This window comes from Vombatus ursinus, unplaced genomic scaffold (assembly GCF_900497805.2).
Source record: "Vombatus ursinus unplaced genomic scaffold, bare-nosed wombat genome assembly UNPS02014768.1, whole genome shotgun sequence".
NCBI classification, from domain to species: domain Eukaryota; kingdom Metazoa; phylum Chordata; class Mammalia; order Diprotodontia; family Vombatidae; genus Vombatus; species Vombatus ursinus.
In genome coordinates, this window is record NW_020954546.1 from 25,322,555 (window position 1) to 25,341,696 (window position 19,142).

At 44.5% G+C, this 19,142-nt stretch overlaps 1 protein-coding gene across 2 annotated transcripts in view; it reads left to right on the top strand.

Annotated features, from left to right (window-relative positions):
• The window catches only part of SSH2 (slingshot protein phosphatase 2), a 102,301-nt gene that overhangs the window by 58,916 nt on the left and 24,243 nt on the right, over positions 1 to 19,142 (top strand). The window contains exons 4-9 of one of the 2 annotated variants that reach the window (XM_027861594.1): positions 900 to 1,021; positions 4,926 to 4,991; positions 5,810 to 5,875; positions 9,309 to 9,503; positions 15,551 to 15,644; positions 16,700 to 16,828. In XM_027861594.1, coding sequence (XP_027717395.1) covers positions 900 to 1,021; positions 4,926 to 4,991; positions 5,810 to 5,875; positions 9,309 to 9,503; positions 15,551 to 15,644; positions 16,700 to 16,828 — 672 coding nt within the window. Of the gene's footprint in view, positions 1 to 899; positions 1,022 to 4,922; positions 4,992 to 5,809; positions 5,876 to 9,308; positions 9,504 to 15,550; positions 15,645 to 16,699; positions 16,829 to 19,142 lie in introns of both variants that reach the window. The other variant, XM_027861593.1, reaches the window with a different exon arrangement.

A 19,142-nucleotide genomic window follows, 5' to 3' on the forward strand; every position in this document is an offset into this window, starting at 1 on the left:
GTGTGTGTGTGTGTGTGTGTGTGTGTGTGTGTGTGTGTGTGTGTGTGTGTGAGTGAGATGGTACCCGCAGCAGTAATGGGGAAGGTAGGCAGGGTTTGGAAAGACAGATGAGTTGTTTGGACATGTTGAATTTTACAAGTCTATGGAATAGGAACAGCTAAGTGGCGCAGTGGATAGAGCTCCGCCTTGGAGTCAGGAGGACCTGAGTTCAAATCCAGCCTCAGACACTTGACACTTACTAGCTGTGTGACCCTGAGCGAGTTACTTAACCCCACTGCCTCACCAAAAAGAAAAAAAAAGTCTATGGAATAGCCAATGTAAGATGTCTTAAATTGGAGAGATGACTCTAGAGTCAGAAGAGAGGCTAAGGCTGGATAAGTAGATTTGAGAAGTGTCAACATAAAGATGAAAGCTGAATCCATGCAAGTTGATGAGATCACCAGGTGAAATGGTCCACAAGCAGAGCACAGGCCAGAGCTCTGTGGGACACCCATGGTTAGCAAGCAGGACCTAGATGAAGCTCCAGCAACAGAGACTAAGGAGTGGTCAGAGAGGAGGAGAACCAGGGGAGAGCCGTGTCCCAAAAGCCTAGAGAGAAAAGAATATCCAGAAGAGGGTGACTGTGTCCCAGGCTGGAGCGGTCAAAGGAGTGAAGATCGAGAAAAGGCCGTTAGGTTTGTTGATTAAGAGATCATTAGTAACTTTGGAGAGAGCAGTTTTGATTGAATAATGAGGTCATTATTGGGCAAGGACAGGAACAATAGAAATGTAACCAGAAAATCTACTACAAATTCATATTTAAGCAGGAGTGAAGGTCCACAATGTGACTGTAGTTCTGTTTCTCAAAGTTTTTTTGTTTTGTTTTGTTTTGTTTTGTTTTGTTTTGGTAAATCTTACAGGCTGTGAGATTGGAAAGCACATACCAGAACCGCACGAGATATATGGTGGTGGTTTCAACCAATGGCAGACAAGATACTGAAGAAAGCATTGTCCTCGGGATGGATTTCTCCTCTAATGACAGGTATGGTGCTGAGCACAGAGAAACTCCTTTTTAAATAAACTCTGCATTTTGTATTGAAGCAGACATCCTCTTGCATAATTTAATTCCATGCCTAAAACTGGGATGGGGGAAGTGTGGATCTTAGACACCAAGTCTGGAGAGAAATGAGGCAGTGAAACCCACAGTGCTTTGAAAAACAACAACAACCCCGTTTCGTCGTCTGTGCCTCACATGTCATCCTTCCCCTTCTCTTCCCCTCCCCCTGCCCTCCTTCCTCCACTTTAAGAAACAACCATTAACCAATTAGTTCACATTCCTAGGGAAAGTCAATTAGTCAATTGTCTCATCTCCATCAGTTAGAATTTAGTTTAGTTGGACCACCAAACTGCCCATCAGACCTGACTCCTCGGTGTCTCCTGAGTGTAGTATGCAGACTCTCATCAGAGGTATTCACCTGTGGTCATAAGCTGTGGTGTTTCCAAACCTTACACTCTTTGTCGTCTTCCTTTGTATTTATGAAAACTCAATCGCTGAGTCGCATCTGAATTCAGTTAAATTCAGAAAACATGTGCTAATAAGAAGCTTTTATGCCTATGCACCTTTGTTGGGCCTAAACAGGATGTTAAATCTTGTAACTGAAGCCATCACATATCACTTTGGCCTGTGCTGCTTTTTGTTGCTAAGGTTTAGTGCTTTCCTTTATTCCATTTCATTTTCTGGAGAAGCCTTCGGAGGGCTGTGGAATGTGGCTGCTAAGCAAATCTTTGCTGTCCAGATAATAAGCCTCAGGAAATCCTGCCAGGTGTCTCGGCACACAGACTTCCTGGTTTGAAACTAGAGTGGAACTCAGGGCCTGCTGGGGGTAGGACTCAGACCCCAGGAGAGCACTGTTACTCAGTGAGCTCAGCCCAGGCAGCTGAAAACGAACATCCCACCATTTCCCCAAAAAGCATTGATTTGTGAACTTTTCATTCCCGAGTTGGTTCTGGAGATTCCCAGTTATCCACAGCAGCAGTGGCATCAGTTTGGAAGTTGTTGGGGTGGGGTGTCACCAGAAACACACAGCTGTGACTCTTCCCTTCTTTATCATGCATTACCATGTATTACCTTTCATTGTATGCTGGGATATTATACAGGGATTTTTAACCACCTATGGGAAGCTTTCTCCCGTTCAGATTTAAGAAGGGAGAAGCATTTTCACCTTTTGTGTGGCATGGGCAACATCAGCCAGTATTTTTCCTGTCAGCCTCAACCTTTCATACAAGCCTAGAACTTTGTGATGAGGGTTTCACAGCCCTATTCAACGGTCCAGCTCTTCTCCCTTTGTTTAGATTCCCCACCCCAACCTGGGAAGCCCTCTGGAAAGACTGTCACTACAAAGCTAAAACCAGCTTCTTTCCTAAGCTGGTCAGCAGTTTCCTGTCACCAAAGTCAGATGGGGTCAGTGGTGCCAGCTCCTTCTGGCCAGAGAGAGAAAACAATCCAGGGTCAAACCTGATCTCTGTGACGTTGTCCTGCGCTTCAGTGCCACTCATAAGGAGGGTTCGCCAACATGTGCTCCTAAGAATGTATCCTTAGCACCCTGAGGCACTTCTTTCCTCTGGCCTTAATGGCATTGCCAGAACCATACCTAAGAGCTGCCATTAACCAGTGGTAACTTCTTTGTTCTGTGGGAGCAGACAGGACATGAGAAGAAGCACAGTTAGCTAAAGGAGCTGGGAACTCCTGTGTTTTCTGTCCTTCTTGTGACTCAGACACACCTAGGTGTGCTCCCCAGGCACCACACTCCCAAAGTCCTCGCCACCAGAGGAACAGGACTAGGGCTATGGGTCAGCCCAGCTCCCTTTTCATCTGAACTCCTGGTGAAAGAACTCACATCATTGTGACTATATACCATTATATGAAAGCTTGAAGCTTTAAGATACTGTTAAGCTGAAGTTAGAAGGCTGGTCATCTAGGCCAGTGGTGTCAAACTCAAATAGAAACAGATCTTGGCATATTGACTTGGAAAACCACAACCGTTTCTGTGTGGATTGGATTTTTATTGATTTTGTAAAACATTTCCCAATTACATTTGAATCTGGTTCAAGCTGCATGCAGTTTGACCCCTCCCATCTAGGATATGGCATCCCCAAGAAACTCTTTAGGATTGCTTCAGCAAATTAATTTCACCTACATATGAGTTAATTGAGAGTTACATTGAATTTTAACCACTTAAAATTATTTGAAAATGAAATATAATCTTAGTTTCCAAATGGCACTGCTCCAAATAGGACTTCAGGGGGACAAACCTGTAGAGTTTTAGGATTGTTCAATTGCCTTCTTGTTAATTAGGAAACATACTTACGAAAACAAAGACCTGAGCCTCACGAGGAAAGCCCTCCAGGTAGACTAGATTTGCCCATCCCCAGCATATTTTAAGCCAAGCTTCAGTTTCTTAGGTGCCTCCTTCCCAGCATAAGAAGCTCCCTCACCTAAACTAAATTCTACAAACTGTGAATTTGCTCTGATGTGTTCATAGATCTCTCTTTCCCTCTCATGTCCCTCTGTCACACTCGGGCTCTAAGCCTCTGCATCTTCTGCCATGGCACCTTAAGTTCTGGGGACCCTTAGTACTTATAGCACAAGTTATTTGTGTTCCTAGGGACCCTGCTAAGTACTCACTAAAAAGACACACTAAAAATAATCCCCCTCTACCTTGGGAAGCCATTTTTAAAACACATTTTCATGAACTCATCCCATTTGGGCAAGAGAAATAGTGATGAGGCTATTTTTCTCCTGTAGGCTGGCATGGTAGCCATGCCTCTGTGTATCAGATTCTAATGTGAGTAAGTTATTCCAATCTTGATTTGAATCTCATGAGCTCTGGAATCACTGGTGGTGGTGTTGAGTAACACCTGGGGCAGTGAGTGCAAGGAAAAACATTAGATCAAGCGCAGGCAGCCAGACCTTCATGAGCTGCACAGCAGAGGGTACAGGTGTAAGGTTCCTCACTTTGGTTCCCTTCTGTTTTTGAAGCAGGCTCATCTCTGTCTCTCTGTCTCTCTCTGTCTCTCTCTGTCTCTCTCTCACACACACACACACACACACACACACACACACACACACACACACACACACAACACACCTCTTTTACCTTTGTTTAGGACTTTTAATTTATTAAAGAATAAGTCCCCATCTCTTTTAGATAGATTATCTCTAAGCACCCACAGCAGGGCACAGAATTCTTCTTAAACCAGAGGGTATAGAGCAGTTATGGAGAGACTAGCCCACCACAGACAAGAGTTTTGGATCTCAACTCCCAAAGGCCTAGGGTCAAACACAGTGGCACCATATTTGGTGGCTCACCCCTGTCTGGAGAACTTGAGTGGTTAATTATCCAAGCACAGGCTGGGAGTTAGGATCTTTTAGATGTTAGCCCCAGCCTGTTCATTAAGGCAGTATTAGGTCCCTGAGGCCAGTTGCTTAATCTGTGTCTATAAAATAGAGATGATGATACCTTACTGGAAGGTTGCCCAGATTCATTAGCTTTTAGACACCATACATGGACTTTATCTTTCATTGCTGAAATTCTTACCAAGTTTCAGTAATGGTGGCAACTTCGTGGCTTCTCACTATCCACGCTTGGTTTCCCAAATGTTCTAAAGTTGTTTTCTGTGTGTATATTTTGATTCTCCGCCCTCATCCCTAGTAACCCTTTCTCTCCTTTACTTGTGTATTCCCTTTCACCGCCATGCTCGGTATATTTCCTGGTATTAGAAATCGCAGGTTCAAAGGCTTATGGTAAACACAAATGAAGACAACCCTCAGAGTTGACTGGGAAATGTGTAACCTAATAGTTTCTCTTCCTTGTTGGATGAATTTTTCAAAATCAACTGTGCTTTGAAATAGCAGGAAATGACTGGGTCTCTTGTTCCCACAGTAGCACTTGTACCATGGGTCTGGTCCTGCCTCTCTGGAGTGACACCCTTATTCATTTAGATGGCGATGGGTAAGAGCTTCTCCTTTTCATTATGCCCATGGGTGGGGTTCCATCTTACTGCACATTCATTCAGCTGAATGGGAGGCCCACTGTACTGTCAGACCAAAAGCTCAATGAGCCGTTTTAAAACATGCTTTGTAAAAGAGTGGAAAAAAATACATAACTTTCCAGTTTCTCCAATTCCTGGGCTTCTAGGCCAGAGGTTAAGCATTATATCTGTGTAGTCCTTATAAGTCTCAAAGCAAGAAAAAGCCACTCAAATGACCAGAAGTTAAATAAGAGCTTGAGTGCTTTGCAGTGGCCCAGAGGATGATGCATCCCATTTCAAGCAAGTGTGTTGCTTCTCTGCCAGTTGTCGCCCTACTGTGTAATGTTCTTCCTGTGCCAGTCACAATACACTCAACAGTGACCCCAGGGTTATTGGAGGCTGTCCTAATGACAGAGGCAAGAGACCAAGCTGTTTGCAGCAGCTCCCAGTGCCAGAGTTCACTTGCTGCATCTTAGAGGTCTTCCAAATTGTAATGCACACCAGGACAGTCTGTCCACCCCTCCAGCTGGAAATGTCTGTTGATTGAACACCCTGGCCTGACTTGACTATGAGATTCCAGTTGTTTTTCATAACATATAAAAACCAGCCACAATCATTCCTGTGATAAACTTTTTGCTCCAGTGCTAGACTGTGGTGGGTTTCCATGCAAGTGCTGGCATCCCTTCTGCCACACCAGCTGTGCCAGGGTGGGAAAGAGCCTTTTGGAAAAAGGTGGAAAACACCACGGCAGTAACCCCCTCTGACTGGTGGCGTTTGTTTTATTCTCTTTTCTCCTTAGTGGGTTCAGCGTTTCAACAGATAACAGAGTTCACATATTCAAACCCGTGTCTGTGCAGGCAATGTGGTAAGATGTCTTTTTAAATATTTGTTCATGTGTTCTCTAGAGACAGGCTTCAAGGGAGGGGCATTTGACGTGGTGGCAGGGACCATGTAAATGCTTATCTTCCAATAATGTGTGTGATCTGCTGGTCTGACTGGTGTGCGGAATGATGAGCCACTGATCACCACTGCATCGTCAAAATCAGAGGCCCAGGTAATGGTGAAGAATGAGAGAGTGGTCATCCTAGATGCATAGGCTTACCAGGTGGGAAGAAAGTTCATTTTCCACATGAGCAACTGAAGCCCAAAGAGGCTGTGACTTCCCCAGGGTAGCACAGTGACTCAGACACAGGGCCATGTGGACCCAGGTCTCCCAACCTCCTGGTCCACTGCTCTTGCCATAGTACCATTCCTGCTAGTCAGTCAGCCTTTGGGTTTCAGAGCGGTGAGAAAAGATCTGGCAGTGCATTTTTCTGAAGTATGTATCATAGACAAGATAGGCCCTTTGAGCACCCATTTACTTCACCTTTGCCTGAGAGGCAGCTGGTGGTACAGTGGGTAGAGTGCCAGGCCTGGAGTCAGGAAGATCTGAGTTGAGATCTGGCCTCAGGCATTTACTGGCTATGTGACCCTGGACAAGTCACTTCACCTCTGATTATCTCCAATTCCCCAGCTGTAAAATGAGGATAGTTAACTGCCTTCTAGGGTAGTTGTGGAGATTAAATGAGTTAATATTTGTTTTAAAAAAAAAAGCAAACACTTGGCACAGTACCTGGCACAAAGTAGGCACCAAATGCTTATTCCCTTCCCTTTCCCTTCTAAATTATAAGTATTTACTGACATAAGCAAGTCTAGATTTGTACAATTGAAAACTTTGTAATTGTTGAAAATTAGACCATCCCTGGCTAGTATGCTGAAGGAACTCCTTTCTTGTTGTTCCATGTTTTCGAAAAAAATAAGAGTGGTGGCTTGGTTGTGTAAGCCTCAGGAGTTAATGCCAGAGTGGAAGGACATGCCTTTCACTTCCTGTCCAGGGCCCTGCCTGCCCTCTGGTGGAAGCACTGATGACCAAGGGGCTGGGGGAAGGCGAGCCAAAGCCAGAAATAAGAGCCTCAAAAAGAGACCCGGGAGAGATAATCTACCCCGGATGCCCCAGTTGGCTGTTATCAGATGAGGAGGGGAAAGGGCTGATCTGAACCATTCACAGTCTTATCACTTCATGCAGTAATTGAGGCACAGGACACAGTTTCAGGGCCTGTGTTCGTAGCTGATTCTCCAGTTCAAAGGGATTCATGAGGATACGTCTCCCGGAGTACACATGACCTGCTCTGACCAGTGCTGGTGGTGCTCGATCCGCCCTTGGGCACCGAACTGTGCTGGGAGAAATCCCCAGCCCAATTGTTGGAGTGCACAAAGCTGTGTTCTTTTTCAAGACCCCGTGGATTCAATTAGCAGCCGTGGGTCAGGCTTTGATGTCCTGGAGTAGACTGACTGACCCGAGCCCTTTTGGCTTTTTGGAGAGAGGCCTTTCTTGGTTTGCTTCATAAACTGATTTCCAAATCAAAGTGTCATGTTCACCACGTGTTCCCCTAAGGGGAAGGTAGCTCTCACAGCTTCTCAGAAGTCAGGTCCATCTCAGCTGATGTGTCCTGAAAGTAGCCAGCACCTGGAGGGGCCTCAGAGGAGATGTTGTACCAGAGCTGGTGGTTTAGGTTTTAAGGTACATGCGCTGAGATTCAAGAAACGTGCCTCACAGAACCTGCAATTATCCTGTTACAGTGAGCAAGAACTCAGTAGGGAGTCAGGGCAACTGACATGGCTTTACTGAAACTCTCTGATACTTGAGCTTTGCCTTTTATAACTAAAATGGGCCTCCTAGCTCAGTTTGTATGTGAAAATCTGCTTCCCCTCTGAGAATGGATTGGCCACAGAAGTCTGAAAGACAGTTCTTGGTATTGTGGTATTATGCTCCCCTCTTGGGAGAGAGACACGGCTGTCTGACCAGGAAGGGACTGCTGAGCTGCAGAGTCCCAGGGCCAGTTTGCTAACTGACTGGAGTGTTCCTCTCTCTGTCAGACTTGACTTTCTGGGTCCTGAGTGGGCAAGTTTCATGGCTGTTCAGAAGAATCAGAGCTGTTCTTCGGAAGTAGCTCTAACACATGTAGGTAGAAGGTAGTGACCATGGGAACCCTCTTGCAGGCCAATGCTTCCTGGTAGTGCCCAGGGTAATCCTCATGACTCGAAGCCTTGGGTGGGAGCCCTTTGGGACATAACATGTCAGTATCCCAGGAATCAAGGGGACACTATTTTGGAGCAAGATTCTGAGTCAGTGGAAAATATCCATTGCCCCCTAGTCATTAAATCATCAAGTATCTTTAGTTCAGTGATGGCACAGATGTGAAATTAGACCCTACTAAGATACCAAATGCCTTGTGGGTACTCAGGCTAGATTCATCAAGGATGAGTAATGCATCAGTCCCACAAGAAAAATAAAACTGAAAAGATATGGGGTTGGGGTAGCAAAATTCTTAATGGAGGCTGTAGAGTCAGAATCCAGAATATCCAATGAACTTCATAGTGAGATGGTGTTTTTAAGTAACGGTTTCTCCAAGGTTTAAAAATTGATCTTGAGGACAGCTAGGTGGCGCAGTGGATAGAGCACCGGCCCTGGAGTCAGGAGGACCTGAGTTCGAATGTGGCCTCAGACATATAACACTCACTTAGCTGTGTGACTCTGGGCAAGTCACTTAACCCCGGTTGCCTCACCCAAAAAAAAAAAAAAAAGCAGTCTTTGGCCCCAAAGACAGCGCCAGGCCTGAAGTCAGGAGGACCTGAGTTCAAATCCGGTCTCAGACCAAACACTTGACACTCGCTAGCTGTGTGACCCTGGGCAAGTCACTTAACCCCAATTGCCTAAAAATAAAAAATTAAGAAATTGATCTTGAAGGATATTGGGCAAATGATATAGAAATTATGCCTGCAAGAAATCAGAATGTTTAAACTGGGGAAGAGAAGCCTTAGGGTGAATGTGAGCTCTGTTTTTAAATATTGCTGCTGTTGTCTTGTCATATGGAAGTGGGATTAGCTTCTACTGCTTGGCTCCAGAGAGGAAAACTAAGCTCATTGAGTTGAAGTTATAGAAATACAGATGATTCGGGCTTAACATGATGTAGACCTTCCTCACACATGAGAGCTGTCTGAAAACAGAAGATGCTGCATGAGTAGGTAAGGAATTCTCTGTCACTGGAGGAGTTTAAGCGGGAAGCTGAATGAGCGCTTGTCAGGAATGATGAAGGAGGTGTTCTTCAAATAGGGGTTGCATAGACAGTCACTGCAGGCTCTTCAGTTCTAGGATTTGGTGAAATAAAGTTGACTAGATTATGGTTTGTATGAATCATCTCTTCCTCCTTCCGTCAACCTCGGGCCCATGAGTGCTCATGTTCCAATATATCTTTCAGGTCTGCATTACAAAGTTTACATAAGGCATGCGAAGTGGCCAGAAGTCATAACTATTACCCAGGCAGCCTGTTCCTAACCTGGGTGAGTTACTATGAGAGCCATATCAACTCCGACCAGTCATCAGTCAACGAATGGAACGCCATGCGAGACGTGCAGTCCCACCGGCCAGATTCACCAGCTCTTTTTACAGACGTGTGAGTTCTCTTGTTGCTGGTTAGTGACTAAATACCCAGCCGCCATCTTCTCAGCCTCCTTTGTGTCATGGACCTCTTGGGCAGTCTGCTGGAGCCTGTGCACCAACCCCTTCTCAAAATAACATATTTAAATGCATAAAATAAAATACACAGGGTTACAAATATTGAAATGCCATGATAAAAATATTTTTAAAAACCCACAAGTATCCCTGGTTAATAACCCCTATGCTCCAGAGTATCATCATAAACCAGTCAGTCTGTGCTTTAGAAAAATTGACAGTGTAAGGCAGAAGGCATTCATAATACCTATTCTGTATCTCTGTCACATAGAAAGATCCCACCTCAAGAGATTTAATGTTTTTTCCCTCCCCTGCAGTAATACTAATGAGCTGTCTTAATGTGCAGCATAGATTCTCAGCAATCTAGAAACTTACTCCATAAACTCAGTACCAAAAATTTCATTCCTTGATGTACTGCTAATGTAGAATTTGTGATTATTCAAAAAGGGATGAGGCTTAAATTTTCTTGTATGCTTATATGTGCAGTAGGAGTTGATAACAATGATTATTGAAAAATATTTGCGTTGCTTGGTTTGCACGAGATGCAGAGACACATTTACATAAAATAGCGTTATTTTCATTATAAATCATTCTCTTTGTTCTTTATTAATAGGCCCCCTAAAGATGCCTGTCCATAGCCAACCCTTAGCCTATTTTAAGTTACTAGAAGCATTTGAAAGAAAATAAATATCACTTAATTCTATAATTTAAACTTATCATTTAACTCAGACTGGCCTTTCTTCCATTAAGTGCAAATCAGAAATTGCAATTGATTGTAGGAAGAGATAGGCATGTTAAAATATCTCTCTGATGCACCCTGGCTTGGATCAAGGCCCAAGGTGGACCTAATGTTTATTTCTTTTATGGGTCAGTGTGTTGTTTTGTATTAATATTTGGGGAGCTTTTTCACGTAGTTCCTGATAAGAAAATTAATTAGGATGTTTACTTGCTCTAAACTGATCTTTGTGGGTTTGTTAAGTGCTCTATCAGTGAGGGTTAGTGGCTCTTTGGCCTTGTGGACAGGATTCACCCTTGGGTTCCTGTAATAATACCAAAAGAGCTCACCACTAAAGAAGACCTGATTAGAATAAAAACTTGTGTTTGATCTTCACAGGAAGAAAAATGGAAAACTAAGAATTCTAGAAAAGTAGTAGATGGATAAAATTACATGTAGGAGTCGTGTTCTTGGCTGATGAGTTGGGGACTAGTAAGCAGTTAAGGAGGGGAGTGTTTCTGAAAGTTACTGAAATTCTAGAGTAGTCTACGACCAGGACTTTATTCACCTAGAGCTAATAGTTGTAAACCAGGCAGTGTGCCCCTGCACAAGTACAGACTTGGAAAGACTGGGGAAGTGGGAATAGGGAGGCAGTCCTAGAACCCCATTGATAACTAGAGCCATTGCTGAGGAAATCACTTAAAAAACCAAATGGAATGTCAATAGCAAACCCAAGGATAAAATGGAAACTCTTCAGCCTCGAGTTTAAAGGCCTTCACCATGTGACTCCCACCTACCTTTCCCATCTTTTTTCCTATTAGTCTCCTTCGCATATTCTCCATTGCAGTCCTGTTTCTATACCTTTATACAGATGGTCCTCCCTGTCTTGGAATACACCCTCTCCTCACCATTATCTCTTAGAATCCCTCTCTTCCTACAAAGCACTGCTCATGTGCCTCCTTACTTATCCCCTTTCTTCCCCCACCCCAATGTCTCTCTCTCTCCTCCTTCTCCTCTCCCCCCCTTCCCACCCCGCCTATCTATCTCTTTCTCTCTCCTTCCCTCATCCCCAACACACTGAGTTATTAGTACTCTTCCCTTCTTAAAATTCCTTTGTCATTACTTCTCCATGTATAGGTTCTGTCCCATTGGTAAAGCTAGTTCATTTTGCATTTGTTTCCCCCATGCCAAACTCGAAGTCCACACTGGTTAAGTATTGTGGAGTTGAACTGAACTGGGATCTGTCCCCTTGAGCCCTCCCCTGTATGTAGCCTGTGTTTGACACCACCTTGGTGTCACAGTTCTCATTTAGGGTCTCCAAGGTTCACACCTGACTTGAGTTGCAGCTTGTATTTCCTTGCTAGTAAGAACATGTTTTGAAAACTAAAATAACTCCCATTTGTCTTCCCTAAAACCCCAAGTTAAATGGAAAAGCCTATCACTAGAGTCACATTTTAGCTACCTCCAAACCCTAAATCCTCCTGGAAAAGTGTTCTTAGGAAACAGGGGTCATGGTTGTCAGAGCTGATGTGAGCACTTCAGTCACACACACCTGAGCTTGGCTCCTCCTCAGTGAAAGCCAAGAAGCAGAAAGCAGGAAGTTACTGAGTCTGGACATCCAGCTAGCCCATTCACACCAAACCCCAAGACTTCAATAAGGGAAAGAAATGACTGGCTGGTGTGTGCTATTTTCTCCTGTTTGTCCTCATCGACTTGGTCTGGAGAAAAATCAGAGAGGGAGGTTCAGAATTTTAGTTACGAGCTACTCCGTAGAGACACCGAGACTGAGTGTCAGAGAAGGAGCCTGGATGTGAGCATCAGCCTGCAGGTTTCATGGGAAGCTTAAGAGCTGGAGCAGAAGGAAGCCCATGGTTGTGGGCTGAGAGCGTCCATCTTCAGAGATTACTAAAGCTATTTTTACAGCCAGTGATAAGGCTGTCAGCGGCAGGAGTGGGCAGCATGCCTAAGGCCTTAGTCCTTTTCCATTTCCATGTAAGGATGAACCCAGTTGATACCTTTCTTGGGTAGGTGGGGAGGAAAGACAAAACAGATCGAGCCACTGTGTCTGCATTCCTCACGTGCAACACAGTGTAAAAGAGCATCGCTGTGCTGTGGCACAGGGTGCAGTCAGATTGAGCCAGTTACCTTGTAAGCAGTTGGAGACCCACTTCCCTAGTCAGAGTTCCAAGAGTAATTTTATTTAATAGTAATAATAGTGATTTTCCCAAAGTACAGGCCTAACCCTGTCATTTCACCCGTCTTAAGAAACTCCAGTGGCTCCCTATGGCCTCCAGGAGCAAATCCAAAAGCCTCTTGACATTCAAAGTCCTTCATAACATGCCCGCTCCTACCTTTCTAGTCTTCTTAACACCTTACTCCCACCATAGGTTTTTCCATCCAGTGACACTGGCCTCCTGGCTTTTCCACAAACAAGACCCCCTTCTCTCGGCTCTAGGCATTTTCTCTGGCTGTCCCCCATTCCCAGAATGCTCTCCCTGTCTGCTTCCCTGGCTTCCTTTAAGTTCTAGCTGAAATCCCATCTCCTACAGGAAGCCTTTACCAACCTCTCTTAATTCTAGTGCCTTCCCTCTCATTTTCTGTTTATCCTGAATGTAACTTGGTTGTATATGCTTGTTTCCTTGTCTCCCCCATTAGATTGTGAGCTTCTTGAGGGCAGGGACTGTCTGTTGCCTCTTTTTTATCCCCAGTGCTTAACACGATGCATGGCACATAGTAAGCACTTAATAAATGTTTATTGACTTTTTAAGTGGGCAAGAAATGCAAAGGAAGCCCAATAATTTTGTTCAATTCTAGACTAAACTGGATTGAAAGTCTGCCATATTCTTGGGTTCAGGGCCCAATTCTGACAGATTGGCAGTGGGAGGGTGGGCAAGTCAGAGAACCTCTCAGAGCCTCTGTGTCTTCATAGGATGGAAACAGTAGGGTTTTTAGTCTCTACCTCTAAGCTTTGTGGTCAAGAAAGAGCTTTGTAAAACATGAAGGGCTGAGTGTCCATCATTCTTGCACTTATCTCAAATTCTTGTGTAAGAATCTGGAGTACATCTTAATGACCTGGTCCCTGAATTTCATTCCTAGAAAGAGAATGGATCCTAAGATCATAGATTTGGCGTTGGAGGAAACCGTAGAAATTATCTAGTCCAAATTATCTAATCTGGTTCCTCGTCGGAAGAAAATGAGGCCAGAAAGGTGAAACAGCTTTAAGGTCATGCCAGCAGTGAACCGCAAAGGCAGAATCTGAACCTAGGAGGGGTTATGGTGTTCCTAACTGGGGTGGGCACCGAGGCCTTCCCATCTTCCCCAGAACTCAACCTCCATGAGGAACACAAGACATCACACAGTGGGTCAGACTCCAGATCTGGCCACAAAAGATTTGGGGGCAAACTAAACAATGGGAGCCCATGGTCTCCTCCCGTGTGCCTTATCTCCCTTTAATTCCCCAGTGTCCAGATGGTCTTTTCTCTCTTGGCTTTTCATGCCTCTGCCCTCCCTCGCTTCTCCTCCTATCTGACCTTCTGAGTCTCCTTTGCTGCGCCTTCATCCAGCACATTCCCCAACTCTGAGGGGACGCTGAAGGCTCTGTCTTGAGCCATCTTCTTTTTTCTGTCTGTACTTGGTGAGCTCATCACCCTCGTGGTTCTATTATTATCTCCCTACAGATGACTCCCAGCTGAGTGTCTCTCTTGCACTCTCATTCCTCAACAACAAATGCCTGTGAGACATTTGGAATTGGAGATCCCCTCAGTTCTCCAATTCAGCATGTCCAAAACAGAGCTCATTCTCTTTCCTCCCAAACTCACCCTACTTCCAAACGTCCCTGTTATTCTCCAGTCTTTCTGGTTCCCAGTTTGGGTGTAATTTCATTTCTTCACTCTCACTCAACCCATGTATTAAGTCAGCTGCCAGACCTTGTTATTTCTGTCTCCACAACATGTCTCATCTACTTCGCCTTCTCTCTTTACACAGTCCCTTGTGCCACCACTCCTCCCCAGGGCAGGTCCTCCCCCAGGGGGGGCCCTCCCCCTGCCTCACCTGGACTACTGAGTTTGTTTCCTAATTAGTCTCCCTGCCTGGTCCCTGATACTATAGACATGGCATGCTTTCTGCTTCTTGGCTTTCACTGAGGAGGAGCCAAGCTCAGGTGAATGTGACTGAAGTGCTCACATTAGCTCTGACAACCATGACCCTTGTTTCCTAAGAACACTTTTCCAGGAGGATTTAGGGTTCAGAGGTAGCTAAAATGTGACTCTAGTGATAGGCAAGCAATATGATACCCAGAGTGACCTGTTGCCTCTAGGATCAAATAGCTATCTACTGAAATCCTACCTTTCCTTCAAGGCCTAACTCAGATTTACTTCCTTTGTGAAGTCTTCCCTATTTTCACCTTGCCCTTCCTGCCCCTCAAGCATATGTTTCCTCTCTCTTCTCTGGAATCCCCAGAGCACTTGGTGTGTACTTGGCTCCCTTGCCATGTTCTTCCTTGTAGTATGGTCATTTACTCAATTGCACCAAGAGCACCAAAGCATGTTTATGCTCATACCATAGATTTAGAGCTAGAAGAGACTTTGGAAGCAATTTAATCTCCTGATTTTGTGGAAGAGACAACTCGGGCCTCAAGTTAGGGCATCAACTTTCCTGATATCATACAGGTAGTAATCAGTAGGCCAAGGATTCAGACTCTGATCCAACGCTCCCTCCAGTGCACTGTGCACCCCCTTCTCCTAAATCATAAATTCAGAAAAAGAAAAATATCATTTAAAACATTGATTCCTTGAAGTGAATGAGAACATTGTGAACAGTAACAGCACTATTGTGACAATGATCAACTGTGAAAGACGTAGGTTCTCTGATCAATACAGTCATCCACAACACTTCCCAAAGACTCATGATGAAAGTGTTCTCATCTCCAGGGAGAGAAGTGATTAATTCTGAGTACAGATTGAAGCATATTTTTTCATTTTATTTTTCTTGCCCTTTTTTTGCAATATAGCTAATATGGAAATATGTTTTGCAGGACTTCACGTGTATAATGGGGTATCATATTGCTTGCCTTCTCAATGGGTGGGCAAAGGGCTGGAAGGAGGGAGAGAGAATTTGCAACTCAGAATTTTAAAATTGATGTTAAAAAATCATTCAGTTTTTGCCTCCTGCCTCTGTAATCTAGTACACTCCAGCACCTTGTCAATTTTTTAATGTTAACCAAGTTAGCCTTTGTTGATCTCCATCTAAACAATCACCATTTTGTTTCTTTTCAGCCCGACTGAACGAGAACGCACAGAAAGGTTAATCAAGACCAAACTAAGGGAAATTATGATGCAGAAGGATTTGGAAAACATCACGTCCAAAGAGGTGAGGGACTTCAGACCCATGTGGTTCCTAGGCTCATGCCTAAAGGATAGAGTGATAACAAATGGGGGTTTGGGGTTGGGGGGTAATGGTAGTTGTGGGATGACTGATGTGGTTGAGAGTAAATAAGGGGCTATATAGCATATATTAGCACAGTGCAATACTGTGTAGATATGGAAATTTACATGTTTGGATCTCTGCCAATTCTTGGAAAGAGTTCTATAAAGTATTAATCAAAAAATGCAGACACCAAAATAAAATGTGCTGGGTATAGATTGTAAATCGGATGTCTTTAGCTCATGCTTGATTGTGGAGAAGCTAAATCCTATTCTCTCATTTTGCCGTTGACTTATTGTATTTTGCCCTGTTTGGTTCACTGCTAGCTCTGGAATGATTAGAAAGTCCTAAGAGAGAAAAACCAAGCCTCTAAGGACCCACCTCCATGAGAACAGAGGTTCTATTCTCTTGAAGCATTTCCTTAACAGACAAAGTTGGGGGAAGGAGAGTAGGAGGAGTTAAATTGATTGCTTGAAATGTAACTCCAGTTGGAATAATATGGATGTGTAGGAGGCATAAAACCCTGGTGATTGGTGCTGTCCTGGGGGTCGTGCCCCATCTCATGTGCCCCTAACCAAAGGAAGAAGGACTGGTAGTAACTTGGTGTTCATCTTTCCCTTTGCATCTTTTCCACTGTAGGACTTAGCACCAAAGCCAGTAGTCATTCATTCAACAGCCATTTATTATGTGGCTACTATATTCAGAGCACCACAGTATTGCTTATGGGAATATAAAAGCAAACTGTGGGATGGCCTCTGCTTTTATGGAGCTCATAGTCTAGTGGGCATGTACCAGTGGCATGTCCAATCGGCCTATATAAACATGATCTAGTAAGCATATGCAAATAACCATTATGCAAATATTGTGTAAACATTAATTGTAGCAGTGTAAAAGTTAACAAGTTGAAAGAGAAGATAGAGTGATATATAAGTAGTTAATTAGTTTTGAGCTACAATTTTAATTAAAAATATAAGAATCTATGAATCCTATTCTCCTCTTAGATACGCACAGAGTTAGAAATGCAGATGGCATGCAACCTTCGGGAGTTCAAAGAGTTCATAGATAATGAGATGATCGTGATCCTTGGACAGATGGACAGCCCCACCCAAATCTTTGAGCACGTGTTTCTGGTAAGTGCTGTTACCACATCCCTGGTGCTTGCAGGACTCTAGCCCCATACAAGTCTCAGGCAGCAGGTTCAAGGAGGTAGGTTCTCCTGCATCTCTTTTCCACATCCTGGACATGCCTGGGGCTGGACACATGTGCATGGGAATCTCCCTGGAAGGTGAAGGTTGATGTGCTCTTCAAATCCCAGAAACCATGATGCGATGCCTGAGCTCCTGGTGATGTGGGACCACATTATAGTCACCATTTAGACAAGCTGGGTATGTGCCCCAGCACATTTCTTTTCCCATATGTTAACTATCTTTCACTGTGTTATCCATGGCAGAAGGAACCATGTGATGGAAATCCATAGACAACCCAAAAAAATTATTTTAGATTTTACATCCTGCCACAAAATCTATTAGAAATGCTGACAAAGACCCAAATGGGCTGGTTTGAATTTTATTTCTTTTACAAGCATTGAAATGACTAAGAAATGAAGAATGATAAGATCATAGCTCTAAAATTGGAAGAGACCACAGGGGACATCTGTTCTAATGGCCTCATTTTACAAATGGGGAAACTGAGGCCCAGAGACCTCATAGTGACCACCTATGGCCACATCAGGAGGACTGTGAATTTGTGTCCTCTGACTCCACAGAGCTGGGGAGGAGGGCAGTAGAAGCGAAGAGAGAGGGAAGAAGGATAGGACTTACATATTATCCCCACCATAAATAATTCCAGGGTGGTCCCATTCAGACTTGACGACATGGTACCCTGGGTTATGAGGCTGAGTCTCCTCTGAAGAGTGCATGTCTGCCCCATGGAGTGAGTTGCTGCTTTATGCAGCCCTGGAACACTTCTGAAAAAGGAGTGCCTTGGAGAAGTGTGGGGGAGGGAGGTCCTCCACTCCTCCCTTTAATGTTGTCCAATGTTTGTTGCCAACTGTGAATGCAGATCCCACTGCAAAACTTGCCATTGACCTTTCCATACATGAAGTGCCCGGCTTTGTTGGCCACTGTGCTTACTTCCCTCAGGGGATCAAATTCCCTGCTCTTTTGAAAGGCCCCATACAGTTTGGAAAGAATCCGTGTGTTCTCTCTAGAAGACTCTGAAAGGCCCTGCCCCCATCATCTGCACAGAGCCCTGCCACAGCTTCCACCCTGGATGTCCCATCTTCCAGAGAAGACCCAAGGCCAAGGACTGGAGGTCATCCCCATCCAAAGCTGGAATTGTGATGGCCTCACAGCTGACCTGGCAAAGAATGATTACCAGATACGGTCAGATCCTGCTTCGTAGCAGCTACCCAGGACCCTCCAGGGCCACCTGCCCACCCCAGTGTGGATTAGGGGACTGGAATCAAGACTTAAGAGGATGCATCTGGTGCAAAAACAAAGCTATTTCCAAGCCAGATACAAATGATGCTTAATAAGAGTCCGCATTTCTCCAGAACTGTCCAGGTTACAAAACTCTTCCCTTATGATAGCCCTGGAAGTTTTGTAGTGCAGGTTTTATATCTTTATTTTCATCAACCTCTAACTGAAATTTAGTGTTTCCCTCAATTACGAGTGTTGTCAGCAGACCTTAGTAGTGTCACAAGGATGCTGCCCAAGAGGTCTGGGACACAAATAAGGGAAGAACCCTTACTCTGGGTTGAAAGGAAGTAGGACCAAAAAAAAAATTCCATGTCACATAACATTTTCCTACAGGGTGGACAACTTGGAATATTTTGAATGTACTCCTTTCTTGGGAAATAATACTGGCAAATCTTGAAGCTTAACCATTTCCAAAGCAATAGTGTGATCAGATTGCCTTGTCTTCTGTGATGGGCTCATTCATTTCTTCATCTCACAAACTTGTGTTGATCTCTGTTCCAAGCACCACAGGATGGAGTATAGTAGAAATAGCAGAGGATCTGGCTGAGAGTCTGTTTACTGTCTGCTGGTGGGCCTTGGGCAAGTCACTGGTGCCCTCTGGGTCTTAGCTTCCTTTTCTCTGGCTTAGGTAACTGCTGGACTCCTTTAGAGCTCGAAATCCTCTTACTTCTATTTCAGCTGCTTTTCCTTGCAGTTCCCTCCCTTTTGGTACTGCCACGTCATCTGTCCGAAGGGCTCTCCTTCAGAGCATCTGTGCTCCCCCAGGTTTCCCAGAAATCAACAGGGAAAAGACATCTTATTCCAGCTGCAAGATGGGGTGTTAATTTTCTTTAGGGCAACTCATCTTGTGCACAGCTGCTGTGCGGGGAACACGCCCAGCCTGGTAGAAGTGCCTCGGCAGCATCTCCCCCTTCCCCACCCCCGTTGGAAGAGTGTCCGTTTCTGTGGATTTGTGTGGAAAGGG